This window comes from Apteryx mantelli, chromosome Z, assembly GCF_036417845.1.
Source record: "Apteryx mantelli isolate bAptMan1 chromosome Z, bAptMan1.hap1, whole genome shotgun sequence".
NCBI lineage: Eukaryota > Metazoa > Chordata > Aves > Apterygiformes > Apterygidae > Apteryx > Apteryx mantelli.
In genome coordinates this window covers 87,017,836-87,038,780 of record NC_090020.1, presented here as the reverse complement: position 1 = coordinate 87,038,780, position 20,945 = coordinate 87,017,836, and the positions used below count along the sequence as shown (strand labels likewise).

General features: G+C 43.4%; 1 protein-coding gene across 7 annotated transcripts in view; it reads right to left on the bottom strand.

Annotated features, from left to right (window-relative positions):
* WDR7 (WD repeat domain 7) overlaps positions 1 to 20,945 on the bottom strand; it is a 174,695-nt gene that overhangs the window by 58,214 nt on the left and 95,536 nt on the right. For 6 of the 7 annotated variants that reach the window (XM_067316401.1, XM_067316402.1, XM_067316403.1 and 3 more), the window contains exon 21: positions 2,780 to 2,966. In XM_067316401.1, coding sequence (XP_067172502.1) covers positions 2,780 to 2,966 — 187 coding nt within the window. Of the gene's footprint in view, positions 1 to 2,171; positions 2,208 to 2,779; positions 2,967 to 20,945 lie in introns of those variants that run through there. The other variant, XM_067316408.1, reaches the window with a different exon arrangement.

Here is a 20,945-nt window from a genome sequence, read left to right as displayed (position 1 = left end):
CCTTTACCGTGCAAATACGCCGGCTGCCATTAATCAGATTAATGGTGTGAGTAGAGACTGTTCATGTGAGAATCGGGTCCCAAATTGAAATTTATTGCATTTGGGCCTCAGATAATAAAGTCTGTGGATACTCAACAGAAATACTACTCATCTCCTGCAAAACCATATACATTAAAAAAAAAGCTAAATTTTAAGAGTTCAGCTTTCTTAATGCAAAATGAGTAAGACTACTTTTATGATGCAGGTCATCCTGATGGCATCACTTATACATTTAGCCATAATTACTAGGTGGGTCGGGGTGCTAATGAGTGTCCGAACGCAGCCGGTGCTGAGCGGAGCAAGAGGGCGAAGGTTTGCCGCGACGGAGGGCCGGGCCGGCGCGACGTGGCACAGCACATGGGCTGCCCTTGGCGGATCCAGCTCAGCGCAACGAGCCTACCTGAACGCGCACGCACCGCGGCAGGTCCCCTGCGGTACGTCAGGGTAACCGGGACTTTTAATCCTAGGTAATCACTGCCGCCGGGAAGGGGCACGGCCAGCACACGGGTCCTCCTTGTGTCACTCGCACCGTGCTCACGGCGAGACTAAGCAGCACACAAGGTAATAAACTGCAGGTAGGAGGCTACGCATAAAGTATTTACAGCTTAAATATAAACTGTTTTGCTAAAATATTTGAGCTGTAATTGCACTAAAGGCAGTCATTAAAATACATGAACCAGAAAGCCTCACGGTTTATCAAATTAAGCTAAACTGATTTTCCAGTAGACGCAGTCTCCTGCCGCCCTCTTCACGGTCCGTAATCTCAGGCCTTGAACAACTTGCTTCCTAATATATTTCCCATTCTTTCTTAACGCTGATTTTATATCCTCTGCCCCGCCAACAATATTCATCTTGATACCCGTTTTCTCCTTTTTTCTTAGCAACACCTTCCTACTTTCTTATCTCATGCTCCCGTGAACACATCCTCATCCCTTTTACCTGCCCAAATCCCATGTGATGATACACATTCATGTAGATGCTAGGTACATACTTACCTGTAATATGGATGCTGTAGGATACTAGCTAGACAATAAGAAAAGCAGAAGAGTCTGAGGTTAGTTTTTCCCTGGCCCGCAGCTCCTTCCAGCGGCCAGGCGCCAGTGCAGTCCGCCCCGTTCGCCCGGCAGAGGCGCCTGGAGCGGGAACAGCTCCCACAGCAAGGGGATTTATTTTAAAAAAGGCAGCAAGCGTTTGTTGCGCACACGAGCGCCGGCTGAAACCACAGAGGCGGGAGGAGAGGTGCGCGGCGCCGCGTGGAGGTGCCGAGTCCTGCCGCAGCAGGGCCCCACATTCCCGGCTCCGAGGCGCTTCTGTCCTTACCGGCATGGTTCCCCCTCAGAAAAGCAACAGTTACCATGCTAAGAAATCAAACAGAAAGGTAATATGCTAGCAGTGTATTCACTTGGATATTTATCGGTAAAAAAATAAACGAAGATCATCTTTCAAACCATATATTGTACTTGGAAAAATAACTACACTATTTATGAAAGATTAAACTGAGTTTTTCTTAAATTTGTCAACTCCGATCTTGTAAATTTTATTTTCTTGGCCTGGTAACAGTGGAAAAACTGACGACCCTATGAACAGATGAAGGTAATAATTTTCTGTGATTTAACAAACATTAAAATAGGGCAGGCATAATAATGGCATTATTTGCAAATAAATTCAGAGAACTGATTCTTATTTCGTTCTATTTAATTTATCAGCATAGTCTATCATATTGAGTGAAATAACTACTTTTTCTTTTAAAAACACATTTTAGTAAGAATATATGGTTGTCTTGAGTTTTATAGACAAGTTATTACAATGTTGTGTAGACATGATTTGAAGTTGTAGAAATCTAGTGATTTTTAAATGGAGCATAAATATATTTGGCGTTCCATGCACGGAAAATATAAATAGTATTACATTTTTAGTGTGCGCTTTACACCAAAGTGACAGACTTAAGAAATTTCTCACCCCGCTTTAATCCCAATTACAAATATCTAACTGAAAGATGATTTTATCTGAAAGAGGTTGGAATACGTACAAGACAGCATACCATCGAGACCTTCGTTTAGGACACTGTAAGCTGTTCTCTGATGCAGGAGACAAATAGTGGTCTATCGAGTTTACGATTTCTTAGTAATCGTTAAATCTACAAATTATCTTGATGCTATCTTTGTGAACTGAATTTAAGTGAGAAAAACAAAAACCTAGATCGCCATGAACAATGATCTTGCACAGACGAATTTAGCAATGCCATTAACAAAGTAACCACCTTCTCCAAAACATACTGCCCAAAATAACTCATGTTCCAGCGCGATGGCTTGCAAAACCACGGAAAAAAGTTCCGTGTATTGAGACATATTGGTGGAAATATTGCATGGCTTCTCAGGAGCCCCCAGTAAATGATGTGCAGCTTTACGTTTCAGAAGGGGTGAAAAGATATTATGTTTTAAAAAAATAAATAAAAAGGACATATTTCAGTGTTTTAAGTGTTTAAAAGTGCCCAGCTCATGTGTTTTCTCAAACTTACTACCCGCGCGAGCTTCCCTTCGGGGGTCACCCACCGGCGCCGCCCAAGCCCACGGACCGAGCGAGACCGAAGCAGGCTCGAAGCTCCAAGTCAGGCGGCGCTGGCTCAGCCACAGCGCTCCGAGCATCAGGAGTCCCCCCCTCCTGCGGGACACGACAGCTGCCCGTACCCGAGCGAAGCGCGGGAGGAAGGAGCGCAAGGCGGCCCGGGCGAGGTACCTACTTGGCAAGCTGCTTCTCAGCGTCGGCGCAGAGCTCCAGCAGCCCCATGAGCACGGCGGAGACGTCCATGTAGGGCTCCCAGACGGTGAAGCCGCGGCCGACGAGGTCGATGGCGGTGCGGCGGATGGTGCTGTGCGCGGGCAGCTTGGGGCTGGGCGGCTGCAGCAGCAGGAACGTCAGCGCCTTGCCTGCCGCAAACAACGGGAGAGAGAGGCGCTGGTGACGAGGGCGCCAGGGGAAGCGGCTCCGCTCGGTCGCGGCGAGCGGCCTCCACGCCGCCCGGCCCCGCGCTCAGCTGGGCCGCGGGCAACAGGCAGGGAGGCTACCAAAAAGCCGTGCTCCAAAACCGCCCACTCAAAAATGGAAGATCAGAAAACATCGCTTCGCTACGAAGCACAAGAATATTTTATGGAAGGGTGATAACCAGTGTGACATAAGGGTTTTGACCATCTTTGGAATATAATACAGAACAACGTTTCTAACATGCAACTCCCCTCGGGCAGTTAAAATTAACTTTAAAAATCATTATTGGATTCGTTCTAAGGACTTCTGTAAGGGATGGAAAGTCTGACAGACAGACACGAAATGAAACCAAGGCCTTCTTTAAAACATTAATTAAATTTAAAAGCACTGTGGAAAAGCACGTCTTACAAATGAGAAACAGTCCTCAAATAACACATTTATGAAGGAAGTAGTTTCTGCTACTTCCATGTGCCTTAGACAGAAATTAGGCTCTGAGGTTTGCAGTTAGAGATGACAACAATTTTCAGGTACACATAAGCGTAGGACTGGGCTGATTAAAAGTTTTGCATCCCATTAGCAATGCCGCAATCCATCCCATCTCCACATAGGAACATTTTAAAGCAATTTCCATGGCAATAACGGCCAGTTTGTTATTAGAATGCAGCTGAGTTGGACTAGGTGACACAGGGATCCCAGTTAAATGGGCACACGCCAATGTTGCCATTTTTGAGTCTTAAACATACTGTTTTCAGTATAAAATAATCCTAAATATATTTTTTGGGGGAAAAAAAAAGAAAAATAAAATCATGCCTGAATATTTCTGCCTGAAAAATGTGAAACAATATCATAACGACTCAAAATGAAAGAAATTATAAACAAACCTCCCCCTTCAATGGACACCGCAGGGGAAAAAAAAAAAAAAGGCACCCCTCCCCCAAAAAAGCCTTGAAAGTTTCTAATAATGTCAACATGGATAACAAAAAGTGTTCAGAAAAAAGCGTTCAGAAAAAAAACATACATAATTTTTAAGGAAGCGTCTAACAAAAACAAGTTTACAAAATTAAGCTTGGCAAAATAGCAGTTAAAATAAACACTGTTTAAATTATGCATTTTTTAACGAGCACCTTGGCTACAGCTGAAAGACCCCCTTGCTAGATAAGCTTAGCTGAGCAGGAAAGAGCAAAAATAAGCCGCCCAAACTCTCCACTGAAGCCACTGCTCGTTTCCAAACCTCCAGTGCGGCTGTCCGTTTAGGGGGCTCCCATCCATTCTTATTACAAATATTCCATTCTTTAATTAAAATCCTTTGCGACACCATGACGACATCATCTCGGTAATGGGCAGAGACGGCTTTTAATTTAAATGAACTGCACCGTCGGGGGATGCAGCTTCAGTGACCGACACCACAAAAACGAAGCCGTCGTACGAGCGCGGCGCCGTCCCGCACCTCGCCCCACGGGGAACGCCGCCGCCGCAGCCCGGGCTTTGCGAGGGTAAAAGCTGCTGCCGCCGCCGCCAGCTCTGCCGGCCGTGCCCGAGCGCGGCACCTGCCTTCTCCCCCCGCCAAGCCCTGCGGAAGGCGCCGAAGGAGGGATGCGCGAGCAGAGCGCTTCTCGCCGACATGACGAGCGGGCGCGGGAGCTCGGGGAGTTTGCTTGCTCGTCCTGCCCCTGCCACAGGACCGGTTCAGATAGCGGAGCGACGGGGAGGAAAGCTTTAGCGAAAATCAAACCAAAATCCTCTCCCCCGCCACCCGGCAGCCCCGCATCTGCTGCTAGCTGCGGGTGATCTGGGGACCATATAACCAATTTTACAGCAAAGATTTCTCTTCTTTGCAAAACCCGCTTCCTATTGAAATCTCCTCGGTGTAAAACGCATGGGGTTTAGTAATGCTTTACTTATGAAACAGAATAAAATCATTTATTTATTATTATTGCGGGTTACCACCTGCAACTCAACTTAAAAGACTCGTAAATAACTAGAGCAGCCAATGCACGTGAACAGAAATCGGCAACTACAGCCGGCAAAACTATCTGCCAGGATCACGGACTGAGGAGGAGACAGAGGAAAGGGAGGTCACATTAAGAGGATGGTACATTAATTAATAGCTCAATTACAGTGGCAACCCTTGAGATTACATATTATACGCACTTTAAAACCAAATGAATTTCTGATGGTTTATGTTATTACAAAGCATGCCAGATGAATTAATGAAAAAAAGGAAAGCAGCTACTTGCACTGATTGTCACTAGATGCTAATACAAATGTTAAGGTTCTTGGAAACTTTTTGATTTTTACATTTTGCATCTTACGTGACATTTAACTGGAGAAAAAAAAAAATAGGAAGCTCCCCCAGAGTTCTGCTCTTGTGGCCACAAAGTCACTCCCAAGAAATCTTGGGGTAAAAGAAAAGCGAGCAAAAATCCAGCAAAACAAAGAAATCCACCTGGCAATAAACCTAGTGCGTGCTCACTGCCAGGTGCTCGGGGGAGCTCGGGGGCAGCGGCTTCCCTGCAGCTGAGCTCTCCCAGCTCGGCACTGCCAATTACCAGCAAGTTGTGTAAAAGATGCAAACAGTCTTCAAGCTACGGTGCTTGGAAATGCAGACTTGAACATGCAACTACGCGGCGGAAACCTGGGAGGGGCGGAAATAAAGAGCTTCAAGGAGCTCGGAAAGACCGCTCAGGCCCTGGAGCGCCTCAGCCTTGGAGAAAGCCTCTTCCCCCACACGCGTGAGCTTTCCTCTCGGATGCGAGGCCCAGAAACAAGCTGCACGTTTGCAACGGTTGCCTGAAAGTTCACAAGGAGATGTACAACTGTCACCATTCCGGTGATGCACCTCGGTAAATAAGCATTAGGCATACGCCAAACCAAACAAAACAAAACCCAACCAAAAAAAAACCCACAAGCAGACAAAAACATCCTTAAAACTAAGAATCAGCCTTCAAATAGGAAGTATTTAGTCCATGTTAGTCCATGCTTTATAGACCTACTAGCAGCCTTTTCACCTGCCACGCTCATCTTGGTCACCTACCCATCAAGAACATCCTAAAGATAGTTGTTTTTTACTTATTCAGTGCTCTGCGTTTGGGGTAGGGCTCTTGCGATTCGTGGTGTTACGGGCCCTGCCTGTTACTGCTCTCCACTACGGTGCGCGTGGAGCGGACAAACCCCTGCGTGCAGGTCCGGAGCGGGAAGGAGCCGGCGCTCTTGGCTTGGCCGAGCGCTCTGCACCTCTGGACTGAAGAGTCGCCCTCTTGCTGATCCAGGATTTGTTTGCAAGCAACTCTGGGGACAGTGTCAGCAGGACGGGATGAATGTGTCCCTGCCTTTGAATGCCAGAGCAAGGCAAGGTGGAGATGCAAGTTCCAACGCTTCTCCCACACAGGCAAGGGAACAAAATGCTGGGTCATCTCTGTCACGTCCAAGGGCTCTAACCACTCGGACACGGATGGACGGAGAGACTGCCACCGCCACCGCCCCTTTTGGGACCTCTCGTATCCGAGCAAGCAAACAACGGCAATGATCTCCCTCCTTTACTGAAAAGCAGGGAAATGGAACTAAAAAAAAGAGAGAAAGGAATGATGCCCCAAACAAGGCCCACATATATTAATTCTGATCCTGGGTCTGCATGTTCAGAAAATGGCATTAATAGTCTCATTTAACAAATTATTTTCTCATTAAAATAAAGGCAATCGTATATTAATAAATGCAAGTGACAGCTAAAACAAGGAATACTCCCAGATAAAGAAAATTTACCATTATTTCTACAAAGTTATATGTTACCTCTTTTAATAATGTTCATTCAGTTTTCTATTGTGGTAGAGATAACCTATTGATTTTTATCGGTTTTTGTTTAGTTTTAAGAGCTATCTTCTATGAGTTGCTTGTTTTGTTTATTAAATAAACCGCCTGTCACATTTAGCAGTCAGAAAAGCCAACAACAGACATGCTTTTCTAACAAATTCACACTAAACCCCTTACGTGGGTAACAAAAGAAGAACTGAAAGTTTCTGCTAAAAGCAGGCAGGTCACGAAGCTTTAATTCGCGTGAATTTTATTTCGCAAATATAAGGACCTTACTAAAAAGCATGACTACTCAAACATCACTACAATGAAACATGCCTACCTGTTTCATAAAAGCCCTCCTATTTCTCTCGTTGAGACTCACCTTGTATAAATTAAGCTAAAGAAAAAGATGAACTAAACAAAAGTCGTTCTGCTGCCGTTTCTCAGTCTGGACATCTTTGTTTAAGCTTTGACTTGGCTTAAATGAACGAATTAATATTGACAAAAACATCAACTAAGCTAATGAGTTGTTAGTTAAGGCAATAAACATGTCACATTAGAGTCAGCGCAGTAAAGAGGTAATTAGCCCTGGAAAAGCTCTGCTGATTGGAGCCGTTGAGCTCCGTGGTGCTTAACCTTCGAGGCCGTCACCCGGGGCACGAGCAGCAGCGCTACGCCAACGCCACATCCCCAACACCTTAATCTTCGAGGCCATCACCCGGGGCACGAGCACCAGCGCTATGCCAACGCCACGTCCCCAACACCTCAACCTTCGAGGCCGTCACCCGGGACAGAAGCAGCAACGCTACGCCAACACCACGTCCCCAACACCTTAACCTTCGAGGCCGTCACCTGGGACAGGAGCAGCAGCGCTACGCCAACACCATGTCCCCAACACCTTAACCTTCGAGGCTGTCACCTGGGGCACGAGCAGGAGCACTACCCCAACGCCACGTCCCCAACACCTCAACCTTCGAGGCTGTCACCCGGGGCAAGAGCAGCAGCGCTACGCCAACGCCACGTCCCCAACACCTTAACCTTCGAGGCCGTCACCCAGGGCACGAGCAGCAGCGCTACACCAATGCCATGTCCCCAACACCTTAACCTTCGAGTCCATCGGAATTCCAGGCCAACATGGGGATGTGACAGAAAAGACTCTTCCAAAAGTGAGCATCATTTATGTGTGTACTTCAGTATATGCTTCTACTTTTAAAAGGGCTGATATATTAAAATATATTTTAAAATTGCTAAATCAGATTTTTTTTTTCTCTTTTGCTGGAAACCTTTTTGCTGGAACATCATACTCTTAAAAAAAAATCTGACCTAGATAAGTTTTAGTGTAAGGTAAGTAAGTTTTAATGATTTACATGTACATTCTGCTATAAAAAGTCATTAAGAAACAAACCTACCAAAGCTCTTTTCATTAAAAATTAGAGCATGACTTGTCAAACAAGACCACTTCAAGCAGTAACTTAGCAGAAATGCAGCTCAGGAAGTGACATTCCTGTATCTATTTGTATTAAATTTACCACTTTGTTTCAAATGTTTTATTCTGCATTGCTACACATACGCCACAAATATATGGAAATAAAGAAAGCGTTGAGTTAAAAGGCTACAAAGAATTCTGTCACTGGAGAGAGCAGACCACGCTGTTAGCATAAGGGAGTGACTGACGTTTATCAGGAAAAACCCAGCCTGAATTTTTCTCAAATATAGATAGAAAGATAAAATTTTGGACGTACGCTCTGACGTGCTTTTAGAAGCCAGGGCAGAGAGCACGCCTGCCAACTCACCGGCGTCTACCTGGGGTGGGGGGAAGGCAGGCGAGAGGCAGAGGAGCACAGCCGAGCAGTCCCAAGAACCCCTGCCCCCTGCTCACGTGCTTGCGTGAACGGTAAAATAGAGGTCTCTGATGCTATGTCATTTTTATTAATGAAAATGCAACTTGAATACTAATACATATTCAGTTATTTTCAATGCAGATATCCCCTTGGATTTCTAAAATGTCTTTTCCAGCTGAATCTCAGGAGCTTTAAACATATTACAGCGGTCAGCATTGTTATCCCCATTTTGCAGATAGATTTAAAAAAATTAAATAATTTGCTCAGGAAAATCAATAGCACAGGCATGAACAAGACACCAATACTCTGATTCTCATTCTCATAATTTGCCATGAGATCAAGCTTCAACTAAATAAAAATGATAGACACCAAGAATATGATTGAACTTGCTTTGCATCTTTTTCCGATTTTATAGAGGAAAACAGAAGTGAAGAATCTTAGCTCTAATTTTTCAGTCTTCCCTCTCTCCCGTGTCTGTGGGCATAGTATTTTTCTACAAGAAATTAAATCAAATTGTCACCCTTTCTGGATGATTTTTTTTTCCTGATTTGACGTGTAAATGTGTGAAATGCCAAAAGAAAGAGAAATATAAATTTGGATAGCTAGGTTAAAAATCCATATCCCGTCATCCCTTCCTATTCCTAGTGCACTGAATTTTTATTACATGTCTTTTCTCATCTTTAAGACAGAAGTAAGTCAGAGGATATTTCTTAGGCCTAAATTAAAAAAAATTACATGCCTCATTATTTGATAACGTGAATAATTTGAAATTTTATAAAGATGCAATTACGAAAACAAAATTTTTTATACTCACATGCAATATCACATGTCCTTATTGTTATAGAACTTATTTTCAGCATTTTTTTTTGTCTTTAAATACAATTCTCACACTTAAATTTCATTTTTTTCAACTGAACTTGGCTAGGAGAAAAGTCCCTTTTGCTGACTGCCTCCAAGTCATTTCTGCACCATTCTTGCAACAGGTGCAAGGGCCCAGCTTCTATGGTAATTTCAGAACGGATATGAATAAGTAATATTTTTTTTTTATTTTCAGAAGAACGATCTTACAGTATACTAAGGTGCTAAGTAGTTACTGTGCAGGACCATAACGGAGCCTGCATTTTATCTGAAGTAAAAAACAGTGAGGAATTAAAGCTGGATTGTTCCTGCAGGAAAGGAGAACAAACAAAAAGGCTGGAGAGCAGCAGCCCACAACTGCTGCGCTTCACAGCGAGCGGCACTGTCGGGCTCCTGCACGACTCCTCACCCGCAGGCGGGCTGCGATCCCGGCTGCTCCCATCACTTTATGCCGCCCGCGTTACCGGCCGAGCGGGCACCAGGCAGCAGACAGACGGACAGACAGACGGATAAGGTAAAAAGCCTGAATTGCCGCGCAGCCATTTTGTGCTGGAGATCAGACAAGATACGCACGAGATTCGTATCGGCAGGGCACGTTCACGCACGGACCGTTTCGTGCAGTTCCATTCGTCACGCAACGACTCTAAATTAATTCCCCGTATTCCCGACGAAGTGAATTTTGCCTGCACCCACCCGCGCCGCCGCCGCGCCGAGAACAAGAGGACGCCGCTGCACGGGAAATCGATAGCTGCTCCGGGCTGCGCGGCCCCAGCGACCGACCGCAGGAGGCAGAGGGAGCGATCGGCAGCCTCGCGTCATGCCGGCCAAACGCGGCTGCAATATCTTCACCTCTGCTCTTTTGAGGGCTTAAGCGCAGCCCCTTCCATCACATGTACTCGAGCATTAATACCGTTCTGAAAAATAACTAGGGAAGCAGGGAAAAAAGAAGCTTTGCTTATTTTGTCAATATAATTAAATTGGTAGTTGAGGTAATCGAGTTCATTACCTGAAAAAAGAGCACAACTTGGAATTAGCAAAAATGTACATTTAAAACAGTATTTATGAACTGTGATAGGTCCTTTTCCTTATTTACTTCCAAAAGATAAATACTTCTAAATGTAGAAACATTAGAAGATTGGTAATTTGAGAGGGGCGAAGATTATTATGAAAAATACACCAGCAGCACCCTAATAGAGCAATTCCGCCTTCATATCCCGCACCAGTGGCTTTCAGCAGTGCGTAAGAGGAACAAAATTTGTCTTGAAATTTATAACAACCTCTCAGGATATTGCAAATTAAAGTTTTCCTTTCTTTTTTTACAGCACATTTATAACTTCATTGGACAGTTAAGATTTCACTTTTTTAACACTAAAAGAACAATAAAATTTTTTTTGTGTCACTTGTTTATCTGATTGGAAACGAAATGTCCGCATTCACTCTGAAGATTTAAAAACAACAGAAATATTATTTAATCCTAAGGGAAACATTTACACCATGTTAATTATCTATGTAAATTCTAAATATTAAAGAGGGGTTGAACAGGTCGGAACAACCCATTCTAGACACAGTAAATTCATAGCATTTCTTTTAAACAGAATTATATATTGCTTTTTACATCAAGTGAATGGACAGCAAAGAATTTTTGCAAGCGGGGCCAGGTGAGCACTGCCTCTAAAGTTATATGAAAATTATGTAAGATTTTACATAAATCCTTAGGAAGAGAGAGAAAAGAAAAAGAAGAAAACGTTTACAATAGCTGTTTCCCAGGCTTTTCTGTCTAACGATGGCCTGGTTAAACTGGCCTAACAATGCCATTTTTCTTCCTCTCAAAACCTGCAGTGGGGGAATCAAATGTGAAAGCAAGATCAATTCTGCTCCAAGACAGTAAATGAGTTTTAGATCAGACTTGTTTCAATTTATGGAGAGAACCCAACTATGGTGGTTTAAATGCAATCTTCCTCTAACTATGAAATTATATTACAGTGCTATAGAAAGAGTAAACCATCTTTATTTTAATCCCAAATTTGTTTACAATCTACCAGGGTGGAGAAAAATCAATAGAACTTAGTTCATAACTGTGCAAACTTCACATTTTCATTCCTGTTAACTGTATAATCACATAAATATGTATATAAATATTATTTATTTTAAATTATGTAGATTTTTCTAAACGATGCTATTTCTGTAAGAATGACCATTTTATAGGAAGCAGCTGTTCTTTTCACAGTGCTGACTAAACATGTTACTCTTAGAAATCTTTCCTGTTAAACATAATTATAAATAGTATTTTTAAAGCAGTTCGGATAACTTTTGACCTGCATAATGGTGGAAGACACTTGCACAATGACAATGAAATAAGTAAAGCCAATGCAACAACTGGTATGAGCGGGTGATCACAATTTAACCTTCTCTATCACACCAGGGTCTGATACACAAGCACAACGGTATCCACGATGACGTGCAATTTATTCTCAACTGCTGGAAAGCCCCGAGGCCTGTGTAAACTCTCAGGGCAGCACAACCACCTTCTGCTGTTCCACGCTCCCCCAGTCCTGCCACCCCCAAAGCTGTCTGCCCCCTCGAGCGCGGCAGTGCGCCTGGATCGGGGTCGGCTGTACCGCATGTCGTCACCACCGGGCTCTTTGCAGGGCAACCCCTAATTAATTCAAGCACGTTTGTCTTTGGGGAAAATAAAACCTGTGCAATAGGGGATTACTGGAGCAAGGTGTTACGTGTACGTGCACGCGAGGAGGTTTGAGGAGGAAGTCAAAGCTCTCTCGAGGCAGGACGTAGGGCTACAAACTGCTCCTTTTCTTTGTGGCTCTCGTGGCACATCCTGAATTGCAACCCATGCGGCCATAGCTGCATTCAAACGAGAGCTCCGGTAACAACACACCTTACGTTAGGCTGGTAACTACAGCAATGGGAAAAGAGCCACACGACAAGTGATTAGTTTTTTAAGACTTGGGTCTCTGAACCTGTTTACTGCAGTGTCTGGTCAGTGCCAGTGCAGATGCAGGAGCAGCGCTCACGGACCACTTCCTTTGGCAGCAGCCACCTGCTGCAGGATCAGCTTAGCTGCACCTCGAAGCTCTACTCTTAGACAGCGTGTCATCGTCTTTATGCTGCAGAGGACACAAGGACCATCTTTTTACTGCTGTTCCCCACACAAATTTCAGCCACGCATGGACCATCATCTCCGAGAGGAGCCCCAAATGGCATTCAAGTCATACACATTGGAGCTGATTACGTGCTCCTGTGCCATGACCCTTCATGAAGTTAAGATGAATGCAAATACTTGTAAAACACAAAATTAAAGAAATCAGAAATTAGCAAGGGACCTGCAGGTTTCAGCACCATTTTTTCCTCTAAGTAGCAAGTACTGCCAGCTGCACAACAATGTAACTCAGTTGCCTAAATGGAAAGAGCACATAAGGAGAAAAGCTGGAACCTAACACTGAAACAATTTATTGGAAAATGGAACACCTCAAGATCTGTGGTCAACACAGACACACATACACATATGGAAAGAAGACAGAGCCAGACTCTTCTCAGCGGTGCCCAGTGAGAGGGCAAGAGGCAACGGGCACAAACTGAAACACGGGAAGTTCTGTCTGAATATAAGAAAAAGCTTTTTTTACTGTGAGGGTAGCAGAGCACTGGAGCAGGTTACCCAGAGAGGCTGTGGCATCTCCATCCTTGGAGATACTCAAACTCGCCCAAACACGGTCCTGGGCAACGTGCTATAGGTGACCCCACTGGAGCAGGGGGTTGGACTAGATGATCTCCAGAGGTCTCTGCCAACCTCAACCATCCTATGATTCTGTGACACCTGTGAATATAGGAACCGCTGCTTTGGATTAGATGGAACTTCACTTATCCAGTCATAGCACTGTGATCCACTAAGATACTAACTGCTTAAAAATAACTGCTGCAGACAGGTAGATAGGGAAACTGCCTTAGAAAAGCATCCTCCCACTCCCGACCAGCCAGCAAGGTGGACTATATTAAGGATTACACCCTTCAAAATTCTTAATATTTACTGCAATTTTCACTATTTCTTCTTACCCAATAGATGCTTAACCCCGGTTATGTCTTGGTCTAAAGTAACTTGCACAATGAGTTCTGTAGGCAACGTGCTTGCTACCGGAGCAGCACAACGAGCCTGGGGGAAAGGAAAGAAAAGTCACAGGGAAACCTAGACTGAAGTGTCTAGGCCCCTAATGCAAGCACGCCTTGGCCGCTGCGGCAACAGCGCAAGAGTAGCTTTACATTACAAAGCTCATGCTTAATTATTGTTCTGACACTAAGCTAGTATTTCTCTGAAGAACAAAGGCAGCAAACATAAGACTAGGATTTGCAGAAGTTTCTCACTCAGGCAAATCCTCCCTTCTTCCCAAGCAATCCTAAAGCTCCCAGCACAGGAGGAAAAAGGAAAAAAAAGAAAAAAAAAGAAGAAAAGAGAAAAGAAAAAAAAACTTAAGAGAAACACCAAAAGAGTTCAGAAACTTCAAAGATATCACAATAATTATAACACAAAGTACTAAACAACCTATATACTGTAAATTTAAACCCCTACTAGTTGTCTCTAAAACAATATTATGATGATTATTTTTGTATATCATCTCCCATGTTTCTCCTTCCTAAAATGAACAAGTCTAATTATCTAATTTCCCAAGTGTTTTCCTAGGTTTGAGGTTATTCATATCATACACTTCTGTAAGACACTGTGGAACTCTGAATTCTCTCCTGCCACCCTAATGAAGGAATAACGTTAATTTGTGTAATGAATTAAATTAATTTCCGAGTTTCTCTTCATCACACTCATGATGAAAGTAAGCACAGGCTGATTTATTGACTTGCATATTAAGCAACAGTTCACAAAAAAAACCGTATTTTGAGTGTTCTTTTTAAACATTCAAACTACTGATTGACAATGTTTGGGCACTTTTTCTTACATACAGGCACTGAACAGCAAAAATCATACGGGACTCTTTGGTTTTCCCATTTGGCATATGAAAAATGCATATTCTAAATTAGTAACGTTGCATGTAAATAATGTAATACAATCCTCAAATATACTGTTGTTTGCTAAGTCCTCTGTAACATTCAAATACTGCCTCTAAATGTAATCATAATTTAAGAGTAGGTATCAGTCATACAAAACATAGCAAAATAAAACTAAAATTGATCTTTTTTGAAAGAAATCTTTTCTCTTTACTATGGACAGCCCAGTTAGGACACATATGTGACCAATACAGTGTAATAATCTAGACTTTGCACATGGTTTGTTATACTAAAAATTGTTATTGCTTGTTGTGCCATCAAGGGCACTCAGTGCATTTCATCAGCTTCACAACTGGTTGGCTATTTGCGCGAAATGGAAATTGTAATCGGATTCCAATAGAGAGGACCTTTCACTGTCTGCATCAGGAAGGAAAGAATGAATCGCAGGTAATATGCTAGATTGCAATACTCTGCGGCCAGAAAACATGTATTGCAATTATGAACCACAGCTGCAAAATCTAACAGAAGTATCCAGCATAGCAAACCGTTAAGCCTCCCTGTTTTCAGGTCCTTTCGACACACATCCCTGGAGCCGATGCTATGCTTTCCCTCAGATACGCACAGTGAATTCCGTTTCTCTTATGATAAGCTTTTTAAGAATAAACAAGAAGCAAAAGCTGTGTAAAACAAAAAATGAGTACATATTTTTCTGAATTTCCCATGTAAATGCAAAAACTGATATCACAGGAACTGCTCTTAAATATCCAGCTACTCTTTTCAATATATCCCAATACAGAAAATTCCTTTGGAGGCCAATGAGGAAAAGCGAATCCAGGTGATGGAGCGCGCACTATCCGTAACTGTCGCGTGGCGTCACGCTAACGCAATCGACCCTGACAAATCTGCTAACCTCAGCACCGAGAAGCACCTCGCACTGAACTATGATCTTTACATAAACGCTCCTTCTAAGGAGGGCAAACGCATATACTTGCAAACACGTGGAAACAAGCACATTCAGGTTAACTGTGGCACATCCCGCTTGCCTGAGCTTACATTTGCTCGGGCAGGTTTGCTCCTTTCTGAAACAACAACTGCTTCCTGTCCACACATTTCTCTCAGGATGTAGAAACACAAGGCTTTAAGCTTGCAGGTCTCGGCCATTCCTACGAACCTCAGTCAGGAATTATACTCCCCACAGGTGCCGTAAGGTTTTCATCAATTTTACACCTTCAGCCTCCAGCATATCCCACCCTGGCCCTAAAAGGGGCTGTAAAGAGCAGGGGAAAGTGCCCCGTGCTTGGGCCTGGCCCTAAGCCCAAAGGACTCGGCCCTCGGGTCCTCTCCACGCGACGACACGTTCACTTGGGCCAGGAACACTTTGCGAGTAACAATTAGGAGCTCGAGAACGGTGCCGAAGTGAGGAACCGCTGGAAAAGAGGAGGGGATTCTCGCGACATCAAAAGGGAATTCTTGTACACAAAGCAAGAAATTCACTTTACTTGCTTCTCATCATAAAACACCCTCAATTCAGACTGCCAAAACATCCAAGGTCTTTGTTCTCCTCACCTTTCTCTCAGACACCAGCACAGTCTCTTTATCTACCCAAAGAGTAATTTTCACAGAAAAAGTAGAAAATTAAACTCCTCGAGACCTGTCTAGAAAACTTTGGTGGCATCTGTAGTGTTTTTGAAGGTTATTAAGGATGGTGCTCTCACACCCACAGCTAAATCACATAAAATTTATTTTCTTAGGAAGTGACTATTTTGCTTATTTTCTTATGGATTCTCCTGGGATACTCTGAGTTACGGTCACAGTGCCTCTACTGTTCTGCTCCTTATCTGCAAAATGGGAATAACATTGTCCCTTTAAGTTAAAAAAAAAATAAAAATAAATAAATAAAAAAATTCAATCATATCCACAATTTGACACACTTTACACCAGATTTTTCAGAATACTTGGTATTTACATCGAACTTTTTAATCTTATCTCCCTTATCTTAAAACTTATTTTATCCTGCTCCATGATCAGCTGCCTCTGTAAGTGTTCAGCAGTTTTGTAAACGGGGCATCAGTTCTCCCAAGGGTCCCCAAAAAGCAGGAACAGAGGAACCCGGACGGCAAGGGCGGCCTGTGCAGCTTGACCCCCCAGCAGCCCGCGCGGCCGGCCCTGGGAGCAGAGCGCAGGCAGCTGCCTGCCACGGGCACCCGTGGCTGCCTGCGGATGGAGCCTGCTTCCCGCACCGCTCCGGCTCACCCCCTCCGCGCACCTAACGCGGCCCGGGGACCCGTGGCTTCTCCCAGAAGCAAAGGATCATAACCTAATACCAGGCACCGGGGTGGTGAACTTAGGGCTGCATTTTGTTTGAATTTACAACCTTGTTCTTTACGCAGAAAGCCTGTGCTTTCCGAGGCGGTCCGATATGATACGCACGCAGCGGCGTACAGCCCTGAGCAGAGCTGGTCCGACAGTACTGTCCCGTCCTCGATCCCCAGTCACCTTTCCCTCAAATGTATTTTAAGGTCGTTTGCAATGTTTTAGATCTTCCTCTGCCCAGGTTAATGCAGCTTTCCCGTTGTTTTGGTCACATAAAGCAACACGCTGCAGCTGGATGCAGGAGGCTGCAGCAGCACAGTCATTTCGCGAAACCCGTCTATTTTGCTTTCTTTCACATCAGATAGAAATGTGAGTGTTCTCTGGTGGAAGAGTTCATATTTTGTCCAATATTTTGTAAGAGAACCTAAGCTTGCATACTTGAAATGAGAAAGCATACAGAAAAAAGCTGCACAGACACAAACGCTGTTACAAAGGCGCTTTTCAGCAAGCCTGACTCCCCTCCTTGGAGAAAGACGGGCTTGTTCTGGCAACCTGTGTGTTACCTGACTACCCCAAAACAGGGTATCGGTGCCAAAGCAGAGTCTTTACTCACGGGAGCTTACACACCGGTAAAACCTGTGACTGACTGATACCGACTTGTTACTGAGCTCTTCATTATTAGGCTCCTTTATATTCAAAACACAAAGAAGAGAGAAGTTTAGTTTACTGTGTGCCAACTCATTACAATACTCAAAATATTAAATTTGCAAAAAAGAAAGCTCTGATTAAAAACACATCATTCAAATCATTCAGTCCGCTACAGGATTTGGGGAAAAAGGTGAATTTAGTTGTCAGATTCAGTTTTGTCGCTAAAGCCAACAAGTAAACAGAGATTCAAATTAGGGCATAATATCAGTGCAAAGATTGACTGTTTTCTGCCATATTGATTGACTATTTTTTAAAAATATTCCTAAGGCTTAGATACAGGTTTTTTTTTTTTTTTTTTTTTTTAAATAAACCACAATTTTCCCTTTTTTTTGGTCTTCTTCCTTCCGGGACAAAATTCTGCTTGAGACACTGGTCTCATCACAACAGCTCAGGGCTGGGTGGGATCGGGTGGGGTGGGGAAGGAACACCATAGGTGTACTAGTGCACTGAATTTCAGAGCATCCCGAGAACCAAAGTAATGACACAAATCATGGGATCCATACAAATCTGCAAGTCTTTCTGCCTGATATAAAAAAAAAGCCAATAAAATGACATGCACTGTTAGCAATCTCTTAATTATTAGTAATAAAATCTGTTATTTGCTTTAATCACACTGTTGTTGGTAGTGTTTTTTTTAAAAAGAAGTTACTGAGCCATTTTGCTTAATTTGCCCTGAAAGGCTGCTATTCAGGTGCTCTGCTGATTTATTGCATGTGTAAGTGATGATCCTGAGCTCTCTCTTCTGCATTAATTGCTGTTGCTAGTTCAAAGTATCAGCTATGCAATAGGTGCACACAGTTAGTGGAAGTGACGTTCTCCTCACCAGGACTGTTTTCCAATTGTCTGGAGCGGCGATTAAAATATTTTGACAGCACAGAAGAACTAATGCTTCAAAAGACATTAGAAAAGGTTTCAGCTAGTTGATACAGCAAATAATCCTGTGTTCACCGAGAGTCTCAGGTTTACACTGTGTTGCCTTTTATTTTCAGGTGAAGTACATTTGGTACGCTGTGCAAAAATCTATAATGCTAGAAACCTCAATTTAACAAAGCACGTGAAATATCTGACTTCATACTCTACATAATCTTGTGCCTACTTACTCTTTCTGTGCATAAATACACGTAAAAATGGATTGCTGAACCACAGCCAAAGTGTACCTTGAAAAGTAAACCTCTCTCTAACATACACAAACACCACTCCAGCAGCAATAAATTTCATCTTTCAGAAATATTGTGAAAATACATACATTGGTTATAAAAGGCATTCATGGGCTGCAATGATGAGACTTAGAAGATACTACTGAGTGGCCAACTCTGAATTATCAGGCAGTAAATAATGCAAAAGAGCAAAAATCCCAAATTGAGGATAATAAAATGCGGAATAATTCATTCAGTGACTATAATCCATTCTGCACTCCATATGGTAACAGGCCTGTATAAGAATTAAAGACTTGACTCAGTGCATACCTACAAGCAAGCTGAATTCAAGTAGCACATTCAGACCTAACTATATTGTTTCTTCCTTAACAGCAGAACTTGCAGCCTTGACCAAAAAATAATTTTTATTGCAGCTTTGTAGGCATGAACATGCAAACGCATGTAATTTCCTAGTAAACCACAGTCCAACCCTTAAGAGGAATTGCACCAGTACCTAAAATCGGCATCATCAGAACTGGAGTGCAGGCGAGACCTCTGTCCCTGCAGTCAGTGGAGCGAGTTACAGGAAGCTGTCACACCTCAGGCAGCCAAGCCAATCTATGGGATCTACGATGGCTTTCAAAGGCAGTGCTAAGATCCAAGGAGCAGTGCGCCGTAGGTAATTACTACAGGTTGTGGAAACTGTGGGCCACAGACATCTTTGTTCCCGTTTTCCCCAAAACGGAATTCTTCTGCCCAGCTCCTTCTAGCAATTGGTCTCATTCACACCATCTACCTACCCCACTAAGATCCTCATCAAACCTGCTAGTCGTCTCCCACCTTCTCCCCAAGCAGTTCCTGTCCCATCTGCTTCTCACCTCCTCCTTCCTCCCTCCCTCCTTCTCCTTGCCTGCATCTCCTCCCCACTAGCCAGTTTCCAGCACTCCTCTCCTCCTTCCTTTTTGCCCAACGCATGGTGCGGCCGAGCAGCTCTTCCTGCAGCCATGGGGCTCTCCTGGCGTAACGCAGGCGCTGCCAGCACGGGAAAGCCCTCCTCCTCGTTCTTGCAGCTGATGCCGTGCTGTGACGGATGAAAAGAGCTCAGAAGGAAAACTGCAAGACAGACCCTTAGGGTCCCCTCTGCCTCACAGTAAGCGTGTCCAGTTCAGATAAAGGTTTAGAGAAGTAGCAGCCAAACAAGTCGATCTTTAAACAACGTATAAATCTGCCAGGAGTTAAACCAATCTTCCACAGGAAGGCAAAAAGATAGACATCCTGAATAACCTTACTCCTCCTGAACTTTAAATCCCTGCGCCACAATATGGAACAATAAAACTTCCATGGCAATTATTATACAACTCTATTTTTTTCAAACTCACGTAAAAACAGTATCTTTTCCTCTACTCTTCTTGCAAATGACCAAATCTTTTCAGAAGACATTTTCCAAACAAATTCAGTCTGTTAAACATAACTAAAATCAACTTTTAGGTTCAACACTTAATACTTGACAGCTTTAGACAACCAAAAAGATGATCTTATAAAAAGAAATATTAGACAATTTTAATAAGAAGTTGTAGTACTACTAATTACTGTCTGGAGAAAAGAGGAAAACAGAGAATGCAATAGCTAAGACTGAATCCCATGTTTGCTTCCTGATGGAATTAAAAATGTCACTAGGAAAGCACGGATGACACAACAGAGATCAGTTTTATATTATCTCTCTCTCTCTTTTTTTTTTAAACGTTCAGTTATGCCTATTTAGGATGCCACCACCATATTTGCCTTTAACACTTACTCTAAAGCAGCATTTTCAATTGCTTAAAAATTTGCCAAAGTACCTGGAATCTGGTATTTTAGGGTGTAATTTTGGATCCTTTCAGAAATAACAGTTTCGCTATCTCTGTAAGATCAATATAAAAATATGCATTGCTCATATTAATAAGAAAACACCCGCTCAGTTTCCAGCCCCTCCTCAAGCTAACGACTGCGCTGTTAGAAAGCTCCAGCGACTCACGTCTTGGAAAGGGAGATGGAGAGCGGGACAGGAGACGAGGCTGTAACACAGGGACACATCTTTGGTTACCCACATAAAACAGGCACAAAGGAAGGTGTTAAGAACCATTGCAAACTGAATGTGCTAGAGATTTACTGGAAAAAAAAAAAAGTAAAGCTGAGCAGATCTTGTTCAATAGCGAGGCAGCGCATACGTGACAGGAGGACAGGCCGGAGGGGGTAAAGCTAGGGAAGGGTAAGCACAGAGGTGCGCACGGCC